General features: G+C 43.1%; 1 protein-coding gene across 1 annotated transcript in view; it reads left to right on the top strand.

Annotated features, from left to right (window-relative positions):
- The window catches only part of UNC79 (unc-79 homolog, NALCN channel complex subunit), a 154050-nt gene that overhangs the window by 93017 nt on the left and 38430 nt on the right, over positions 1–22603 (top strand). Inside the window, exons 26-38 of the mRNA XM_066607519.1 lie at positions 513–692; positions 2032–2097; positions 3470–3756; positions 5536–5718; positions 10400–10562; positions 11067–11216; positions 13877–15010; positions 15954–16061; positions 18489–18605; positions 20414–20497; positions 20831–20933; positions 21028–21168; positions 21253–21291. Coding sequence (XP_066463616.1) covers positions 513–692; positions 2032–2097; positions 3470–3756; positions 5536–5718; positions 10400–10562; positions 11067–11216; positions 13877–15010; positions 15954–16061; positions 18489–18605; positions 20414–20497; positions 20831–20933; positions 21028–21168; positions 21253–21291 — 2755 coding nt within the window. The remainder of the gene's footprint in view (positions 1–512; positions 693–2031; positions 2098–3469; positions 3757–5535; positions 5719–10399; positions 10563–11066; positions 11217–13876; positions 15011–15953; positions 16062–18488; positions 18606–20413; positions 20498–20830; positions 20934–21027; positions 21169–21252; positions 21292–22603) is intronic.

The raw sequence follows: 22603 nt of genomic DNA, 5'->3' as shown, positions 1-22603 counted from the left end.
TACTGATCCTGAGTTACATCCTGTGTTATATTCCAGAGCGGCACTCACTATTCTGCTGGTGGACTCACTGTGTACATACATTACATTACTTATCCTGTACTGATCCTGAGTTACATCCTGTATTATACTCCAGAGCTGCACTCACTATTCTGCTGCTGGAATTACTGTGTACATACATTACATAACTTTTCCTGTACTGATCCTGAGTTACATCCTGTATTATACTCCAGAGCTGTACTCACTATTCTTCTGGTGGAGTCACTGTGTACATACATTACATTACTGATCTTGAGTTACATCCTGTATTATACTCCAGAGCTGTATTCACTATTCTTCTGGTGGAGTCACTGTGTACATACATTACATTACTTATCCTGTACTGATCCTGAGTTACATCCTGTATTATACTCCAGAGCTGCACTCACAATTCTGCAGACTTCTTATAATTACCAAGTATCATGTGTATTTGTTCTTATACTTTGTGTCTCTTTTAATTGTGTGTTAACATTTAGCCATCACGGCGGTGAGGACAAATGTGGCTAATTTAAGTGATGCTGCCATGTGGAAGATTAAAAGAGCACGATTTGCACGCAACCGACAGAAAAGTGTCCGTTCCCTCCGAGACAGCGTTAAAGGAGCAGGAGAATCCAAGAGAGCCCTCTCCCTGCCAGAGACTCTCAGCACCAAAATCCGTTGAGTATTAACTTAAATAAGGGTTATTCAAAAAGGAGCAGATTTGAGGATTTAATTGCAAACAACCTACAAAAGACAGATACACAATCCACACATCGCTGAAAAGAGGAAGGGTCAAAGTTTTCTATGACATTCCAGTAAGTTCCATTTTCTGCCACATCGCGGTGCTAGGTGTCTCTTTCACAGTTTTATGGTCCCTGAGATGCATATACAACCTAGATCAATGACTTGTCTGTGCCACTCATAATTTTACTTGTGACGAGGCGGCTGTTTATGGAATTCATGCTGGAATTCACGTTGCACTTGAAGTCAAGGACTCACAATGATTTCTCCTGTGGTGAAGCCATTTCCTATAAATTGTAAACAGGAAACAGCGCTGCGACGTGGGAGAAGATGGAACTTGTTAGTATATCATAAAAAACTTTGAACCTTTTTCTTTTGGCCTCATGCCCACGGCCAGGTCGGATTCCACCTGCAAAATCTCATAGCGGAATCAGACCCGGCGCCCCCCAGAGACCCTATACTCACCTGTCCGGATCTGCCTCAGAGTGTCAGCCAGCGCGTGTTCAGTGCAGCGCATAACGTGCCAGCGCTAAGGTATGATGCAGATTCCCACAATACTTCTGCTGTGCCCACAGTGCGGAGAATCGTGAAACGGATGGCTTCCATTGACTGCAATGGAAGCCATCCATGCGTTTTTCCACAAAAATTAGAACATGCTGCGATTCTCCCCTCGCGAGCAGAAAATCACAGCTGATCTCCGCTTGTGGGCAGGGGAGAATCGTTTTACACAGCATGCCTATGGACAGACATTGCTGCGGAAATCGTGGCGGTTGTCTTACCGCGTTTTTTTTCGCAGCGATAATCTGCCCGTGGGCATTCGACCTTTCAGTGTGTGTGGATTGTATACCTGTTTATTTTAGTTTGTTTGTAATTAAATCCCCAAATCTACAACTTTTTGAAAAACCCTGTATAACACTCCTATGTTGTAGACTTTACACATTGGTCATCATTTCTAAAAGGGATGTTAGCTCTGCAGTCTGTCTTCTCTGAATTTGATCTAAAGTTCAACTAAACTAATGTTCTCAGTTATCAGCCAATTCAGCTTGGGGAGAAACTGTCTGTAATGTACTTCAGTGGGATGCACAGAAAGATTTCCTACCCCTTTATGACTAGTTTATATATAGAGAAACTTCGCCCACTAAATGCTGCACTTATAATGTTCCATTTTTATAAGTTGTAGAAGTTTTGGTTTTCAGCCCAATAAACTCTTTTCATGGCACTTCTTCACTCATTATCATTGCAGATTTGTTTACTTACATGTTTTCCTGTCTCTAGCTGTCAGATTGACGAGACATGAACAGTCTGCCCCAGCACTTGGTGGCACAGCGGAGCAAACTCAAGGTTAGTCTGTGAGAAGCAGTGAAGTATTTTACTTACATTTGGATCGGGCACTCAAATGTTATTCCGAAATTAGCTCTCCCCAGAAGAAAGAAAACTGTCCCTCTGTTGCCACCTACAAGTAGCTATCCTGTCAGCTACTGGTAAACAGCCTGGAAACATGACTAGAGACACTGTAGATATTGGCTTACAAGTATAGCTACCCATAGGGGACACTAGAGAGACTATTTTCTTCCTTCTATAGGAGAGTTATGTTGTATACTTTTTCCAGGGAGCTCTGCACTCCCTACACCAGTTGCATCTTCAAAAGGAGAATCAGTACCATCCAAGAGATATTATTCCGTAAATTCACAACATTTCCGACACACTGAAAGGGAAACTACTCCTTGAAGGCTCCTTTTCTTTACACATTAAGGTGCATTTACACACAAAGCCATCTTTTGAGCGATCACTTTGCATAAACTACTACTTGGTACTAATGCCTATTGGGAGCTGTATTCAGGGAACAGACCACCTGCTGTTTGCTGAATGCATTCCCTTTATTCTGCTGGCGGGGCTGACAGCTGAGACAATGTAATCAGCTGTTATCAGCTCTCCCTCCCCGGGCAGAACACAGCGTGCGGTGCATCTTATCAGCTGTTCTGCTGAACGATGGATTTTATGTTGAACTCAAATTCATCTTTTGGCAGAAAATTGAAAGATGAGCACATTTACACACAACGAGTATCGCTCAAAAGACAGCTTTTGAGCGAATTTTGAGCAATAATCGTCGTGTTTAAATGGGCCTTTACTTAGCACCCATTTAAATTAATGCACTGATTCTGCTGAGCTAACACAGGGTGCCCTGATACTCGGACACCTAAATATTACTTCTCTATGTCTAAATAAATAATAGGGAAATGGCTTGTCCTCAGAACAGGTCATCAATAGATGATGAGCGGGTGTCCACTGCTGGGACCCCTACTGATCAGCTGATTCCTGATACTGCTGTCACTATGGAATGCACAGAAAGCAGATTGCACTGACCATTGCACAGTGGTCCTGGTTGGTATTGCGGGCACAGCTCCTATTGAATTCAATTGGAGCTGTACCTGCAATACCAACCCAGGCCACTGCCCTATTGTTAGTGCAATCTGCTTCCTGCGCTATTCATAGTGACAGCAGCACCAGGAATCCTAGGTAGCAGGACCCCCACTGAACATCAATAGAAATACATGTAAAAAGTCCCAGACGACTCTCTTAATGTTCCGTTAGTAAATTAGGTTTATGATCCACTTTCTGTTACCATGACTGGACATGGCCTTACTGTTATCTCAGCTCCCACAATGCACCAGGAAGGCACGCAAGACAGGTCAACATTTGTCTTTATGTACAGGTCAGCAGTCTCCAGAAAATGACAACATCATTAAGGACCCATTGCCAGAGGATGCGGGGATTGACCACCAGACTGTGCACCACCTAATCACTGTCCTCATGAAGTTCATGGCCAAAGACAAGAGCAGCGCCGAAGCAGACATCAGCAGTGCTAAAGCTTTCAATACAGTAAAACGCCATCTATACGTGTTGCTGGGCTTCGATCAGCAGGAGGGATGTTTCATGATCGCCCCTCAAAAAATGCGCATATCTACATGCTTCAATGCATTTATTGCAGGAATAGCGCAGGTATGGTGACAAGATCTAGCAATCATTTCTTCTGAAACATTAGGTGATAACCAATGTGACTGCCATTACATCTCCCCCAGAATGACACATTTACCATCATTTGCTATGTTATGCAATGACACATTCCAACTCTAATAACCAGGCAGATACTGTAAGGGCCTTGGAAAACTAGTAGACAATGCATTTGAGAACTGTAATAATAATCATCCAGCTGCTCCAAACATCTCAATGATAAGTACGCCATGTTATGTACACCAGTAATATACCCCCAACTCTTATGTTCATATCCAACCAAAAAAAACATTGAGGAGTCTGGGAAAGCTGATTGTCAACCAATGGGATGTAAGCTGTAATAACCACCTTATTACTTATCACTCATATCCAAGAATTAATGATCAGTGCGATGTGACTTAGGCTCTGTGCACACTGCCTTAGTTTTGGTATATAGCAGTTTCGCTAATCAAGATACTAGTCACCACCTGTCCGTCCGTGCATGTGTTATATGCTCCACCCTGATCACATGACGGCGATGTCATCACGGGACCTTCATCCCTCTGCAGATACTAACAACCTCCTGTCCGTGAGTGAGTTACATGCTCCGCCCCTGAACACATGACGGGGATGTCATCACAGGTCCTTCATCCCTATGCAGATACTAATGACCACCTGTCCGTGAGTGAGTTACATGCTCCGCCCCTGATTACATGACGGTGACCTCATCACAGGTCCTTCATCCCTGTGCAGATTGCGGGTGGACTACATCCCCTACAAACCCCTACAGCCTTAGTTGCTATGGAATACTTACGACCACCTAGCCGGACAGCAGCCATGTGCTTACAGGTCCTGTGATGATGTCACTGTCATGTGATCCGTCACCTATTTAGGAGGAGTCTGGGGTCACATGATCCCGGGGGTGATCAGTATGTGCAGGACTCTGCTGTGCTGGTTGTGTTCCCTGTTGTATGGGATGGAAAATGTATGTAGCAGAGCTGTGTGTGACATGCATGTAGCAGGGCTGTGTGTGTGACATGCATGTAGCAGGGCGGTGTGTGTGACGTACATGTAACAGAGCTGTGTGTGTGACGTGCATGTAGCAAAGCTGTGTGTGTGACGTGCATGTAGTAAAGCTGTGTGTGTGTAACGTGCATGTAGCAGAGCTGTGAAGCGCATTGCGCCACTAGAAATGCTGGTGCTATAATTTCCTAATAATTACTAGTATACCCTAATATCGACCTGCAGTAGTGCATCGGCCTAAACGGTGGACCTCTGCTGATCCACTATTTCTAGCATATCCTGAGGATGGGTCATCAGTAATGTAAAGCTGGACAACCCCTTTAAGGGGTTAAATACAATTTTGGAATTTGTCACAGTATCTTCTCTTGGTGAGAGTTATGTATTATTTACCAGTGACAGGAAATGGTGTCTTATGTAATAAATGTAACTGACCTCTAGGGTAAGACAAGTTAAATTAGAGTTTCCTGGAAGCTGTAGCTATTATTAATGACCGGATAATGAACAGTTATAATAAACGACATCCATATCTGCTCGAGGTAAACAGAGGAAATGCTGAGTTTATTCAGTATCAGAAAACATTGATTGCTACTGTACACACTTGGTAACTTCCTGCAGCCACTGAAGACCCCATACACCTTCAGTACACCCAACTCCCCCATACACATGCACTCTTGGTTGAGCATTCAGGGTCTGTGGAAAACTGGGTGACATTGACACAGTCTGCATGTTTTTTATTGTTGGTAACCTCTATTGCATGTCTTGCAGGTGATGGATTATAACATCAACCTGGGGAAGCATCTTCTGCCTCTGGTGGTACAAGTCCTAAAATACTGCACATGCCCCCAGCTCAGGCATTACTTCCAGCAGCCGCCCCGCTGCTCGCTTTGGTCTCTAAAGCCACACATCCGGCAAATGTGGCTGAAAGCTCTCCTCGTCATCCTCTATAAGGTACAAAGGGAAACGTGTCAGTATGTTTCATGCTTCTTTGGTTAGTTGTGTTTATTACTTAATTTCCATCTGGTCTCATTCACACAAGCGTATGCGTAAAATGCTGTGTGGGTCACTTAGCGTTTTACCGGTCTGTGTAAGTGCTGACCATCGCGGCATATGGCAGCGAGTGCACTGCACATGACAGCGTGTCTCCCGCACACGGACATGCGCAGTGTGACATTTGTCTTTTTTTTCATGCTTTTCTCATAGCGGCGTTGCGTATGTATTGGCCCCCTATAGAAAAGAATAGGGCTCACGCTGTGTGATACGCGGTGAAATAGAGTGTGTACTTTCATTGACTCCATTCACTGCGTATCACATGGCCGTGCATTGCGTGCTTATTATGTGCCGAAGTCACCGTTGATTGAATGACCCCTAAAGTATAGCACATGACCATACAGGGGGCACAATAGTTAAAGCTCTCCAGTGTTCTCCTTATAATGTCTCATTTAAGTATATGTGTGATACTCTTGATTTTGAAGTGGAGATCAGACCTCTATGCTCTAACTTCCTGATGAGCTTGTGCTTAAACAAATCAGTCAGTCAGAACAAGCAGAGCTGTAGTGTAAAGGCCCATTTACACGCAACGATTATCGCTTAAACGGAGGAACAGTTGAACAAATTGATGACATTTTTGCATAAAATTACTCGCACCTAATCAGCTCTATTTTTCCTATTTAGCTAAAGTAAACTCAGTAGCTGCTGTTGGTTCAGTAGGGCGTTTGTTTATGCGAGGGATTATCTGGCCAGCAGGATTCTATTGTCTTCTCAAGTAAACAATGTACTCATTATGTATGAAAGGCAAACAAAACCCATCCTTAAGCCGCTGAAAAAACAGAAAAAACTGTATTCCTATGGAACGAATTTTGTGCGGCCCTGGTGATGGTTTTTATGCCGGCTAAAAAACAGCGCTGAACCACTATTGAACGAATAGTACACAACTGCCCGCGTTTACATGTAAGGATTATTGCTCAGTTTTGGCTGTTTGAACGAATTTTGAGTGATAATTCGTTGCATGTAAAAGCGCCTTAAAGCATGGGACAAAGATCAAAGAAATATTCAGTAACACTGATAATACAGGAAGTAGATTTTAAACCACTACAGAATCAGCAGAGCTGAAGACAATGGCCTTAATTGTGCCTTAATTGAGCAAAGCAGCAGTGTAAAGCATTGGGAGAAATCAAACAGCAGCCTAATCCTCTGATTAGAGGCACAAGATAAAGAGTTCATAATAAATAGCAAGCAAGCATTACCAAGAGATAGTGACTGCTTTAATTTTGGTTGAACTAATATTCTTAAGCCCATAGCCAGTATCTACCAAAGGAGTAGTGCACTACACTGCTGTGCAGCATGGGGGAGCATCAACTGCTTGTTCCACCTTTGTCTCTATTAGGAACGTAAGGCCTCCTGCACATGGCAGAGCCGGATTCCGCATGTGGAAGCCCGCAGCGGAATCCGGCTCTGACCCCGGCCGACGACCCCGCATACATTTCTTCTTTCTTCATTATCTCTACTGATGTAAATCTTTATTTTTCCTGTGCCATCACTAGATGATGACATGGGTACCCGTGACGTATCCGCAATGTCAGTTGGCTTCAATGGAAGCCGTCAATGCGGAATCCATACTAAAATAGAACACGCTGCAATTTTTCCTCCGCAAGCAAAAATCGCAATTCATTTCTGCTCATATGCAGGAAGAAGCACTTTTCCATAGCACGCTACAAATTGTATTTGCTGTGGATCCTTGGTACGGACGCCCAGCATGGATTTTGCAATTTTTAACAGTTTGTTTGCAGGCGGGCTAAAGCTGGCCTCAGGTGAAGGAGTGCAGGTACTTAGGATATGCAGGATGTCAGCATTAGGGGTGGTTATCATGTGTCCTGGACAGGGGGGATGTTCAGGAGGCAAGTTTGCAGCATTTGAGGGTAACTTAGAAGGAAGTCTCTTGGGGTCCTCTCTTTAAGCCCCCTGTCCACAGGCGAGGCGAAATATCGATAGCAATATTCTGCCGCTGGGGGGGAAGAGGAGAGAACTGACAGTTCTCTGCAGTGAGCCTATCTGACAGATAGGCTCACCGCGGAGAATTGCGACATGCCGTGATTTGAGTCCTGCTAGTGGAGAATTGCTATGATTCTTGGCTAGTGGACAGGGGACTGTGCTTTTCATAGCAACGCTATGGAAATCGTGCACTGTGCTGCTCGCGGAGGGATTATCGTTTCGGGTAACACAATGCACTATCGTCCGTGGACAGGAGCCCTAACAGTGTATTCTCGACTGCTATTGGATCCATTTTTTATAAATATAACATACATCACTATTTTCTAATACGCGTTGCGCTACTCTTCTTACGGTACAAATGGCGTTACTACTACATGATCCCCCAGGAGTCTGTGCCAGCAGATGGGGTGTCTATAAGTGTACCCATGAGTTTGTTCTTCTTTCATACAGTCAGCCCATTATCATGCAGACACAGACCTCTCCTTCATACGACGGCTGAATATGTTAATGGCCAGACCCGGGTCACCATTATTCCAAATATCTGTCAACTCTAATCTGAATTGGTGACACAAAAGTGCTCTGACTGTCTTTCACCTGTCATGGAGCCGTCAGCGTGTCGCCTGCTAGGACCGCTTGCCAGTGACCACAGCGAATAAATTAATAAAATAGCTAATGATGGGCAGACAGCTGATAAGGGACCGTGCAATGTGCTCTTCTGGAAATGTGATCATAGAATAGGAAATACCGCACCCTGGACAATGGAGGCATGCTGGTACTAGTAGTGTTTCTAAATAGAGGGTAATAGGGTTAATGTGGGAGTAAATTATTTGCAAATTATGTGTTTAGGGTCAGTTTTAGACAAAAATTTTAAGTGGGACCCCAAATTTCTAATATGTCCTATTCACTTGAATGAGAATCCATTGATTGTGCTTGCTTAAAGCTGCACTGCTCAATCACTAAGGATTCACATTGCTGCAAGTCACACAGCAGTAGTCACAGTGCAGCCCTGAAGAGAAGGGGCTCTTTTGGGGATCGGGCAATTGCCAGTTTGCTCTTCCCCAATGCTGGCCCTGTGCGTGTTTCACCATGTAGAGGAAATCTGGTTATATGTAAATACAATCTCCGTTTGCTGTCAGTGAATGATCCAGAAAATCTGACTGTACCAAGTCCTGGTCACTTAGCTGAGGGCGTGTTGCAATGTATCAGTGTATCCAATATAGAAGTGAGATGGGTACTGATTGTTTACATTGATACATTGTAATTGCGTTGGAGAGGTTTGTGCTATGGCTAAGTTTAACCCCTTAATGACCTATGATGGATATATTCATTATGTGTTGCCAGGGGCAATATGGAGCAGGTTTGGAAGCCGAGCCCACTTCATAGTCAACAGCTACTACCTGGGCCTTACAACATGGTCAGAGCTAGCCAGATCTTGGCTGTTTAACTACTTAAATGCTGTGGTCAATGCTGACCACAGCATCTACATAGCTGGCTGGAGGAGGTTCCTTCTGATGTTTTACTGCCCCCCTGCGATGCATTGCAGTCGGCTGATGCATTGCCATGACAGCCTTGAGCCTAGTAAAGGCTCCTAGACCTACCATAAATTTCAACCTATTAAACTCTGCCTGTTGCGGGGCTGAATAGATTGCCAGTAAAAGTACAATATACTGCAATACTGAGGTAATGAAGGAAATTGTACAAGCAGTCAGATGATCAGGAGTCCCCTATGGAAACTAAAAAAAAATAAAAATAAGTTTAAAGTAAAAAAATAATACTTTTGTTAATTTTCATGTTAAAAAAAATCGAAATAATACAATAAACTACATAATGCGCATCCCCACATCCGTAAACATCCAAGATATCAAAATATTGCATTATTTATTACTCACAGTGAACACTATTAGAAAAAAAATGCCAGATTTGCAGATATTTTTGTCATCCTGCTGCTAAATGAAAAATTAAATTAAAATGATCAAAAGGTCGTGCACACTGCGTACCGATACTGCAAAAAGCATGCCCCCACACAGATGTTTTGATGGGAAAAAAAGTTATTGGACTCGGAATATGACAATAAAAATGTGTTTTCGCTGGAGTGGCCCTGTAAGTTTTATATTTTTTCAAAGTCATAAAACATAATAAAAATTCTATAAATTTGGCATTACGGCAAGTCTTCTGACCTGCAGAATACAGTTAATGTCATTTGTACTGCACCGTGAACACTGTAAAAACAAGACATCTCCTCCCCTAACATGGCACAATTGCTTTTTTTCCATTTCACCCCACATAGGTATAAGGGTGCATTCAGACGACCGTATATCGGCCGGGTATTCACGCCAGCCGATATACGGTGTCGCTCTCTGCAGGGGGAGGAGGCTGGAAGAGCCGGCAGCAGTGCACTGAGCTCCCGCCCCCTCTCTGCCTCCTCTCCGCCCTAGCAGTTGTGGTCGGACCCCCACCAGTCTGATCCCTGCCTTCTAACCTGTGAATAGAGGATAATTTTCAATCAAAGCACAGCCCCTTTAATATAAAGCAAAAATATTTACATTCACTGACAGTAGGCCGAAATCTTGAAAAGTGTAAAGTATATTAGAAAGTTTTCCGACTTTTCATTACACTGTGATAATTTATTGTTTTGTGGCAGTACCCGTACCGGGAAGCAGATCTTGGGAAGATCGTGTTACATCTCATTCACATCACAGTGAACACACTGAATGCTCAGTACCACAGCTGCAAACCCCACGCCACAGCCGGCCCGCTGTACAGCGACAACAGCAACATCAGCCGATACAGCGAGAAGGAGAAAGGTGATTGCTTCATGTCTATTTGCTCACCATTTTAGCTCCAATAGTTGTTCCTACACAGCTTTCATAGGCTCCTGTGAGGCATGCATGAGTAGTTACATCCCCCATTCCAATACCACTCCCTAGCTCTGGGAAAGCTTGGTAGATGACTCTATTACCCCTTTCCAATCCACTGCCTGACGTCTTCCTATATTCTGATTGAAGCTTGTATAGCTCCAATGTCAGAAGACATCCGACAGGGTATTCTTACTGTCTATTGCCAGCTACTCTGCTGTCTGAGCCTCTCTGGCGCGCACACACTAGCTTTAGCCAGCAGATGGCACCATTGTATAACAGCAAAAAGAGAAAGCCTATTAGGAAACCCTGAATCCAAAATTGGATTGGAAAGGGTTAAAGCTGGAATGACGTCAATGTTGGTTGCCACCTAACTGTCCCAGCTTGGAAACTACTAATGAGGTTTTATCAGCCTGACAGAAGTACCTTTCTCTTTTGTTATATCCACAGCAGAGGAAGACAGCGTCTTCGATGAGTCCGACATCCACGAAACTCCCACAGGAGCCGGTAACAAGGAGTCACAAACTTTCTTCGCACGTCTGAAGAGGATTGGAGGGAGCAAGATGGTGAAATATCAACCAGTAGAAATGAGCGGACAGAGAAGTATGAGCAAGAATTCAGTCTGTCACTAAGGGGGGCTGGAATGACCACATAACCTTGGTTCTGCCCAGAAACCACCATATTAACATATTACCCACTTTTTAGTGATCTTTATGACCATAGGGGGTCTGAATTGGGACAATCCTGTGGAAATCTGAATTTTCGGGGGTTACAATATAGCATGTCTACCATAGCAACAAGCTATTTCACTGCAACTATTCACATAGCACAGGTATTTGGGGGAAAAGATTTCACACCACCAGGAGGAATTACCAAGATTTTGATTTGGGATTCTCACCATTATGGATGTAGGAATTTCTTGTATGTTTTGTATTTTATTGTCGCTTTCCAAAAGTGATAACTTTTATATTTTTCCACCAATATAACCGTATGAGGGCTGTTTTTTTTGCGGGCTGAGTTATATTTTACAATGGCATAATTATCTGTTTGATTAATTTTTATTTTTTTCCTGAGGGGGGACAGCAGTTCCGTAATTTTTTTTCCGCCTCTCACCTTACAGTAGAAATAACATTTTAACTTTAATCTACGGGTAATTTATATTTATGCTGATATCTCATATGTATAGTTTACTACTTTTGCATTGGAAAAAATTGTCTTTGCATCACCATATTTCCATAGCAAAAAGTTTTTTTTTTATGTATATAGCTTCATGAGGGCTGTTTTTTGTGTGACGACTTTTATTTTTAATTGCTACCATCTTGGGCTACACTTAACTCACTGATTCATTTTTTTATTAATTTTTTGGGGGATACAGTGGAAAATGGTATTCACCATGCAGTATAAAAAATATAACTTTAAGGGGTTCTTCACATTGCCGTAAGCGTTTTTACGTGCGCCCGCCTGCGCCGTAAAAACGTGTAAACGGGCGCACAAATCTAATTTTTGTGCGCCCATTCAGACGGCACGGGCCTGGCACTCAGCCCCCATCCCACCCCCTCCCATTGCACACAGACAGAGAAGAGGAGAGAGGAGGAGAGAAGGGAGGGACTTTAGCAGCGTGACTGCTAAACTCCCTCCCACCTCCCTTCTCCAGCTGCTGTCATTGGCTCACATAGGAGTCTATGCAGCGGCCGTATTCCAGGACTATCTTTCCTGCCTAGTGTAAAAGCGTCCAGTGCTATATTGGCCAGGCGGGTGGTTTTACACCACGGAAATATGCCTGCGTGATCTGATGCATTTGAATCCAATGCATCAGATGGTAGCATATATTGGCCGGCCGTGAAACCGGCGGCCAATATACCCTAATGTGAATAAGCCCTAATATACAGGGCATTATGAATTTGGCAATACCAAATATGTATATCATGTTTTCTTTTCACATTTATACTATATGTGAATTTTAAATGGATAAAATTGGGTGTTATAGTTTAGACATTCACACATGGCAGTTAAGCAACCCATTGGCATATAAGGATTTAGAGGGGTTTTCTGGGTCTTTTATTGTTGATGGCTAGTCTTCAGGGTAGAATAACGAAATTTCATTAAAGGGGTTATCTGGTTACCAAGCAGCATTTCGTCTATCAGTCTAGCTGTGATAAAATAACAAAAGGAGCTATACTTGCCTGTCCTCAGCCACTGCAATCCAGCACTGCAGCCTCTCCATCCTCCTGGCATTTGTTGTGGAAGATGATTTTGCTAGATGTCACTTGACCACTGCACCCAATCAGAAGCTGCAGCATCATCATTCTAAACTCCTGGCACCAGCGCTCCCATCTTGGGTGTCACAATGCCAAGAATTGAGAATTATACTGCTGCAGCCAGTGATTGGCTGCAGCGGGCAGATGTCATCCTGTGATGTCATCTTCCATAGCTAGCACCAAGAGATGGTGGGGCTGCAGCGCTGGATTGCAGGGGCTGAGGACAGGCATGTACAGGTCCTTCTGTTGTTTTAGCACAGCAGGACCTATAGAGCAAAATGTGATAAACTGGACAACCCGTTTAAAAAATGTATGCAGATAAATTACAAAAACTACTATTATTTAGCATAAACCACATTTACACTACATAAAAAGAAAAAAAAGGGCTAATGCCCACTGCCAAATTTCTGTCCCGTTTTACGTGGCAGAAGTCCGTAGAGTTGTCCCGCAGCTATTAGGTTCTAGTGAACCTAATAGCTTAATGTTCATGCTGCGGAATTCTGCAGTGTGAAAGAAAAAGTGGCATGCTCTCTTTGCCGTGGGAATACAAACTGCCTGCCTCCATTGTAGTCAATGGAAGCCGGCCATCATGCTATACTTGCGCTGTAGCACAGCGGAAGTATCGCGTGAATACGCATCTCCGCCCACTGCTGGCCACGTCATCCGGCGCTGTACTGCGCATGCGCACCAGCCCGGCAGGCGGTATGCGGTATACAGCAGATCCAGAGTGGTGAGTATGGGGGTTTTGGGGGGCGCTGCGGCGGACTCCGCTGTGATATTCCGCTGGTGGCATCCGTTACAGCTGTGGGCATGAGGCCTAATTTAACAGATCATTCATTGTGAAACCTGCATAGTATAAAAAAATAGAAGGGAAATCATGATGAAATTAGCTATTTATTATCTTTGTTGCCAAAAACGTTATATTTAACAATGCATCGTTAATAGATATAGTCTGCTTGTGAACAATCCCTTTAAATGTGTATCTCTTTCCTTGCTTTATTCCAGGTGAAATAGAACTGGCTGAATACAGGGAATCTGGAGACAGTATCCTGCGCTGTGTAAGAGATGAAAGCATTCAGAAGAAAAGGCTGCGTTCCCTTAAGCAGAAGTCTTTAGACATCGGCAACACAGACTCTTTGTTGTTCACTTTGGATGAGCACCGCAGGAAATCTTGCATAGACCGATGCGACATCAGTCACAGCCAAAAGATGAATGACTATGCGCAGTCACGTCAGAATTCTTCCAACAAGGCTGATAATGTGGATTCCAATGAGCAGCCATCGGAAAGAGACAGCAGCCATGAGGTCAGGAGACCGGTTATACCAGAGGTGAGGTTGAGTTGCATGGAGACATTTGAGGTCAAGGTTGACTCTCCAGTGAAGCCGCTTTCTCCAAAAGAAGACTTGGACCTGATAGATTTATCTTCCGACTCCACCTCAGGCCCAGAAAAACAGTCCATATTATCTACCTCCGATAGTGACTCTTTAGTGTTTGAGCCTCTGCCACCCTTGAGGATTGTGGAAAGTGATGATGAAGAGTTCCAGCTCATCAACAGTGGAAACATTGTGGTTTCAGCTACGTCAACTCCCATGAGTACATCTGTGCTTAGCCTCAGTATGACACCGTTGGTACAAGTGAGCATAGAGGATTGCTCAAGAACCTTCACCTCTGAGGAATTCTGCTACAATCCCGATTTGCAAGTAGAGGACATCTCTTGCCAATCTGCAGAAGATCAAAAAGATTTGGCCAAACCAGGAGATATGCTAGAAGTCTACACCGGGAGCCCGCTCACTCTCAAACAGAAGAGGGACCTGTTACGCAAGTCCTGTGCTCTCTCTGACATGTCTGTGGATGACAACTTTGAAGACACTGTAGAAGAAAACAAATCCCCCACCAAAAGTATCCAACTCGGCGTCCCAGAGGATGCTGAAAACCAAACAGAAGGTGAGAAGCCCGATGCCAGCACGGAATCTGACCAGGAGCAAGGTGCAGAACAGAAGGAAGAGACAGAAGAATTTAAGATACAAATAGTCCCAAGGCAACGGAAGCAAAGAAAGATAGCGGTCAGTGCAATCCAGAGGGAATACCTGGACATCACCTTCAACATCCTGGACAAGCTGGGAGAGCAGAAAGACAACGGTAACTTCTTGGACAGTTATAAAATAAGTTACTTTGTATCAGGCCAGATACCTAACCACTTGTGGACTGCTAAACGCCTTTGAACATCATGCTTGTCTCCATAGAACTCCGAAGAGTTGTCAGAGACAGTTCATTAGAGAGACGGTTTATTACTGTCCCTGTCCCCTCCTGATCGCTGTATACAAGGTGCTCAGTAAGCGGTGTCTGCACAGATCAGGGAACGGAAAATGCCACTTACAATTGCAGTCCCAGAGATTGCGTTATCACCAGGTGCCTGGCAGCTGCAGGATCTGCCTAGTCTTCATGAGCTCTACAGGGCATGTCAGAAGGCTGTACTTCCCCCATAACTGGGGCTAATATGTCAGACCCAATTACAGGGTAAATCGTCAATAAAAAAAAGTAAATATCGTGTTCTTATGTAACAATTATCATAACAGAATGGAGGACACAACTTATATATGCACTTTTGTGTTATTGAAAATATTAGAAAAATATAATAAAATAGAAACTTCTTTTTTATATTTTCCCATAAGTACTCTTATAAAAATGATATAAAAATTAAGCCCCGTGTGTCACAAAAATGCAAAAAAAAATGTAAATAAGCAAACAAAAAAAAGTATTGTACTTTTAAAACCCTCATGTACTAAAAAAGAGAAGGTATGCCTGGTCATTAACAGGGGAAAATAGCCTGGGCTAGAACTGGTTGATGAGTGTGTTCAGCTGACAGGGGTAGGATGGGAGATATAAGTCCCACCAGGTCTCCTTTCCCCATCATAGACCTCAGTCCGATGCTAATTCCCCTGAACACCTAAGTAATCCGACTGCAGTCTCATAACTCCATTAATACGACTGGTTGTTATGCAGTATTCCCACACTGTCAGACATAGCTCAGCTAAGCCATTCAATACTGGATTGCCATTTCCATTGTTCTTTTTTCCCCCAGAGACTGATAGTAAAGCACTGTCAATTTTGGAGATGCCTCGAGAATCTTCTTCTGCACCCACCTTAGAAGCTGGTGTTCCAGAGCCCAGTAGCCGCTCATCTCTTGCAAGTAGGTCATGAATGGACATGTGCTGATATACGGAAAAACTCTTGTAATTTACATTCCGGAAATTCATATAAAACCTTATGTTATGGTCATGTTAAGGTAAAAACAATTAGTGACATGAAGGAAATATGTAATGTGGTGCTCAAGGGTAGAATGACTTGTGAATTAAAGGAGGGGGTGCATGTTTTATGTAAATAATGTTTAATCGATGTATAATGAATAGATCTACAACTTTCTAATAGACCCGGTGTTTGATTTTCTAGCTAGTATCAAAATCTCTGTTTCCTCTCAGTGAGTAGAAACACCCTGGTTTACATTCAGATTATGAAAAAAAGTTCTGACCTGATCCTGCTTACCCAGCTAAGAGCTTTTCGCAAACTATCACTGTGTTTAAAGGGGTTTTCCAAGCGCAGTTCCCATTGATTTCAATGAGAGCTGCGCCTGCAATTACAAGTGAAGGCCGCTACACAGGGGTCGGAGCAGCAGCTTCCACTCTGACCTTGTTGCATCTTGGCTCAGACAGAGGGCGCTGCCTGGAAAACCCTTTAACCCCTTAGTGACCACCCCCCCTTGCCAGCCATGTGATCACCGGCATGTGCCGAATGAAACTCAATGAAATGTAAATAAGAGTAAACGATTCAGCTGCCTTGATGGAGTAGATCCATCAGGGCAGCTGAAAGTACTCACCTTCATCTCAGCGATGTCCCATGGCATTCTGGCCTCTCAGTCCCAACAGCGCCTTCTGTGCATGTGCACCAAATGTCATACATCGGGCGCGTGCACAGAAGGGTGCGCGGCCTGGGAAATGGCTCCCGGCTAGCATGCGTAACCCAGATCAGAGAGATATCACCAGGAGCTATTGTATGTGGTTCCTGGTCACATGATCGCGGCTATTCAATGAAAGTTAAAAATTTTTTTAAAAATCATATCTATGAGGGGATTTGAAATTACGTACTTAAGGCCCCCGGATTTATCCACAGACCTCCCCATGGCTTCAGCGCACTCTTCCGCTGCCGTAATGGCGGATGCAGGTGCAAAAGCCACGGAATGCCAGGGTAATTTAAAATCTCCCTGCTTCTGGCTTCCAAACATAGCCAAGAGCCTGCACAGTGGGCCGGGGTACGTGGTACCTGGTCACGTCAATGCCGTTTTCCAATAGAAAACGGCGATCACGTAAAAGTAAGAAAAAGGTTTCACCTCCCCACACGGATCCGATCCGTGAGGGGAAGTGAAATTACTTACCTAAAGCCTTTGATGGGATCTTTATCCACGGACCTTTCTCCGGCTTCGGCACTTGCGCCCATCTACAAAATGGCAGACGCAAGCACAAAAGCTGGGGATGGCCTGGGCAGTTTAAAGTCTCCTTGCTCCTGGGTACTACAGGTAGCCGAGAGCCTGGAAGACTGACCGAGGGCCGCGTCGACTGGTCCCCAGTCACATGATTGCCGTTATCCAATGGACAATGGCAATTAAGTAAACGTTAAAACACAGTTGAAGTTTAATGCTCCTTTTGGTTTAAGCCCCGTTGTACATATGGACATAATATTAGGGCCACAATGGGTATGTTTCTGAACACGGAACAAATGAGGGTATCCATTTTGGGGTGAAAAAACAATGTCAGAATCACTTGGATATGCAAAATCTTTACGGAGTTATTCTATGTTAAAGTGACACATGTCAGATTTCCAAAATTTGGCCTTATCATTAAGGTGCAAACAGGCGTGGTCACTAAGGGGTTAAGATCTCAGATCCAGAGGCTGAAAACTCAAAAAGACCTAATACTTCTCACAGCTGGGGGGTTTGTTACAATTGTATCCAGTCTCGAAAATCCTCTGTGAGCTATGCATCAGCATTTGTTACAATGTATCACACGGTTTACACAGGATTAGCTAGATGGAATACAATTGTAGCAGAACTTAAGCTGTATGTCAGGCAAGGGTGGTTTATCAGCATGCAAACTAAAATGTTGCTATTCAATGACAGCAAGTGAAGACCTTTAAAATGGTAAGAAGTTGAAGGGCATGGTATATGATTATAAAATTCTCTTTAAATACAGCTGGAGAACCTCCTAAGTGCTCTGTGTGTTATGTGAATGTAGAAAATCTCTATTTTATGAACTCCTGTTCACAATACAACAATGCCCATACATTTTATATGAGATTTTTGTGGACCAGTAGAACTTATAGAACCCCCACAAAATAGACGGAGCTTTAAAATAATGATTGGGGGGAGCTGGGAGGAGCTTAAAAGTGCAGTGGGTGTGGTCTACTTTTCTAGCAGCGGTATTTATGGATATCGGTATCAGGAAATATGGCTCGGTGCAGGGCTGTTCATATTTAAAGGGAAAAAGAAAACACAATTGTGAAGCATCTGTAATTCAGAAACAGCTGCTTCTTCCTAATATATCGTAATATATTTATGTCCATCAAGCGCAATATAGGCAAATGAAAAGGGGCTCTCTTGGTGCACTTACTATGGCCCAGATCATGAAGAGGCAGCTTGAACACCAATCCAGTGCACCCCACAACATCAGTACCTGGGATCCGGGTAGGTGACCACAACTCGCCTCACTCATGACCACCACAAATCATACAACATCGCACGTGCTTCTGATACAAGGGCTATGAAACTGTTGTACTTAATTGAGTAAGGTAGAAAATCCTCAAATTAATAAGCTGTGTGCTAAAAATGGGTGGAATTGGGTCAGAATTTGCATTATAATTACCACACCATTTCCATATTTTGTCCTGTGGTGTGATTTTGCTTTGTGATTTCACTGACAAGAGCTGTCATAAATAATAAGAAATAGAATTTTGACTGAAAGTGCGCATTCAACTTGATCCCCATTTTACAGTTTACATTTAGAGATAATAAAAATTCGAGTCACTTGCTAAATATGTTGCAGCGCTAATCCAGAGTCGCTATGTACCGACTGTACATTACTTATCCTGTACTGATCCTGAGTTACATCCTGTATTATACTCCAGAGCTGTACTCACTATTCTGCTGGTGGAGTCACTGTGTACATACATTACATTACTTATCCTGTACTGATCCTGAGCTACATCCTGTATTATACTCCAGAGCTGCACTCACTATTCTGCTGGTGGAGTCATTGTGTACATACATTACTTATCCTGTACTGACCCTGAGTTACATCCTGTATTATACTCCAGAGCTGCACTCACTATTCTGCTGGTGGAGTCACTGTGTACATACATTACATTACTCATCCTGTACTGATCCTGAGTTACATCCTGTATTATGCTCCAGAGCTGCACTCACTATTCTGCTGGTGGAGTCACTGTGTACATACATTACTTATTCTGCGTTAAGCCACACTTACTTCCTGTATTAAACTACAGAGCTGAACTCACTATTATACCGTAATATAGCTTTGCAGTATAATACAAGATGTAACTTAGGAAAAGTACATGATAAATTAGCGAAATATATGTATACAATGACTCCACCTGCAGAATGATGAGTGTAGCTCTGGAGTGTAATACAAGTTGTAGCTCAGGATAAACATGAGTTTGTACTGTTACAGATGTACTCAGCTTTTTATATAGATTGTATCTCCAGGGTTAGGTATAAAAAAATCATTGTACACCTTTTTGAGAGAAGGCAAATGCAATTGCTTTGTATACTTATTACAAGAGATTTGCATACATTGTACAGTGACTTTTTGTTGGTCTTCTACTGTATTTATAAATTGTGGAATGGATTTCAAAGGTTACAATGAATAATGCATTGACAGAGCACTGCCACCTCCTGGTTATGAGAAAGATCCTCAATGTCCATAAGGAGCACAGAAAGCCAGAAATATAGTTTCTTGTTGAATTTTCTCCCAGACTGTATGAATCAGATTAAATTTTCCAGACCCAGCTGGTACAAATGTCTTATTAAAGGGGTTGTCCAGCTGTAAACTATTGATGGCCTAACCTTAGGATAGGCCATCTATAGTAGATTAGCCAGGTTCCGCCACCTAGGGCTGTTTACTGGACTGGTGTGCTTTTGCACTGAGTTGATTTCTGCAGGAAGCAGACAGCTCTATTCTCACTGAAGTGTCCAGTCTTGGTATTGTAGGTCATTCACTTCAATGAAAACTTTGCCTGTAATACCATAACTGGCCACTAGAGTGGGAATGGAGCTGCCTGCTTTCTGCATAAAACACCTCAGTGCACAATCACACTGGCCTGATTGGCGGAATTCCTGGGTGGGAGACATCTGTTGATCTACTCTTTGTTGCCTATCCTAGTTGTCATTAGGTCATCATTAGTTTTGAGACTGGAGAACCCCTTTATCGAGAAAGTAGCAATATTTAATAAAGATTGATTTTTTTTATTCCTTAGATGATCCCAAAGCAGCACATGAAGTATTAGGGAGCATTTCAGAAGTCTCAATGGGAAGGACGAGCATTCCATATATTCAGATAGGTGAGTGATAAGTTACATCTGTTCACTTAGTGCTGAATACGGATGGGGCTGTTGCAAGCGGACTGGCCATGGGGTCTGCAGACAGGCCCTGTCCACCCAGTGTGCTGTATACTTCCTATTAGATGGAGTACTTAGTCACATATGAGAGCAGTTCACATTGTCCAGCATGCCCCTCATTAAATAACTGGCAGACAAATAACAAGGATATTATTTATCTAGGGTGCATAATGTCTATAACCAAAAAGTGCCCTTTAATATTTTGACACATTCTTAGATCATTTTGGCCACATTTTCTTCTACATATCTCTAAATAATCTTTTTACATCTTTAAAGGGGCAACCAAGTCCAGCCTTCTCTCTGCCCCCAGCATTGTCAGCATGTTTGTCCCAGCACCTGAAGACTTTTCTGATGAGCAGCCCACAGTAATGTCTGACAAGTAAGTGGTGACCAGAATGTGAACACTGTATCAACCCCACCTTTTGAATGTCCTGCAGCCTCCTAGGTAACATATATGCTTCATATCCTTGCAGGTGTCATGATTGTGGGGCCATTCTGGAGGAGTATGATGAAGAAACCTTAGGCCTGGCAATAGTTGTTCTATTGACATTCATACACTTGAGCCCAGATTTGGCTGCACCCCTTTTGCTCGATATCATGCAGTCTGTGGGGAGGTCAGTTAATACTACAGCAATTACTAAGAAGCACAGAAGAAAGTTTACACAACTTTGTTCATTATCCTGTATATTTTCTCCTAGGTTGGCATGTAGCACAAGCTTCTCCAACCAAGCAGAGAGGTAATATTGTCTTATAAATTAATGTTTTTCTCTTCTGGTTTCCTTGTTAAAGGGGGGTTTTCCTAGACTCTTTGAATTATGGTGGTTTAATGAAGTAGTCCAGCAGCTGACTGATGTGGGGATCACATGGGTTGACCCTGATGATCATACAGTACTTTGATGGTTTATCATATGGATTATCTAATTTTTTTTAATAGTTTGAGTTATTTTATGTGTTTCTTTATACAATCATATCTAGGGTGGCTTTCCAAATGTTGTATTGGTTGCCCTTAGAAATACACAGCAGTTTAAGCTCCATACCCACTCCTAGACATGTGACCTAACAGCGGAGCTCTGTGTTATTTCTCATCTCAGTTCCCACAATGCTTCGTTCTCTGGTAATAGGAAACCAGTGGAATTCTGAAATTCGCTTTGGACATGATTGGAGAAGAAAGCATTACGTAACACAAAATAACTAAGTAACAAAACGTTACTTACGATTTATGTTGCTCTTTAACATGAGCTGTCGTAAATTCTTGTTCAAAAGAGTGGAGTTTTTCTTTAAGCAAAAAAAAGCATTTTTCACCATACAGTTATTTGTCAATGACATCATAAAGCATGATGACATAATTAATGGGACCAGGGAGAATTTAGACTAATGAGAATAATGATTTCATCCTTTAATTAAGTCACAATGAAAGATTTATAGAAGTGAATCTGTCCGACCACAAAGACAACAAACGTACCTTTGAACCTGGATGACTTTTCATGTGTCATGTGATGAGGGGTGAAGATTAAATGCCTAAAAGGTTAAAATATCCAACTGATAATTCATCTCCATGATTAAATCAGTGACGGGCGATAAAAAGCAGACTTGTGCTCATCTCCTAATTATCTGTAACTCACTCCTGTCACACTGTCTGCTCTACAAGTGTAAGCGTACCAAATACTGTATATACTCGAGTATAAGCCTAGTTTTTCAGCACATTTTTTATGCTGAAAAAGCCCCCCTCGGCTTATACTCGAGTGAGGTGAAAAAAAAACAACAAAAAACCCGCAATACTCACCTCTCAGCCTGTGTCTATGTCCCGGGCGCAATGGTGTTCCCGGCGGTGCGGCCAGCTGCTTGACAATTCTCCCCGCTGTCATCTCCCTGCTCAGCTTTGAATTCCCCTGCCATCAGCGCTGTGTAGGTAAGCGCTGTGATTGGATCAAGCGCCAGCCAATCACAGCCGGTGTTCGATCATTCAGAGCCATTCAGTGGATAACATCACTGAATTGCTGTGATTGGTTTATTGAGCGCCGGCTGTAATTGGCTGGCACATCGATCCAA

This window comes from Eleutherodactylus coqui, chromosome 6 (assembly GCF_035609145.1).
Source record: "Eleutherodactylus coqui strain aEleCoq1 chromosome 6, aEleCoq1.hap1, whole genome shotgun sequence".
Classification (NCBI taxonomy): domain Eukaryota; kingdom Metazoa; phylum Chordata; class Amphibia; order Anura; family Eleutherodactylidae; genus Eleutherodactylus; species Eleutherodactylus coqui.
Note: the sequence above shows the minus strand (reverse complement) of the source record. Positions and strands in the feature narration are given on the sequence as shown.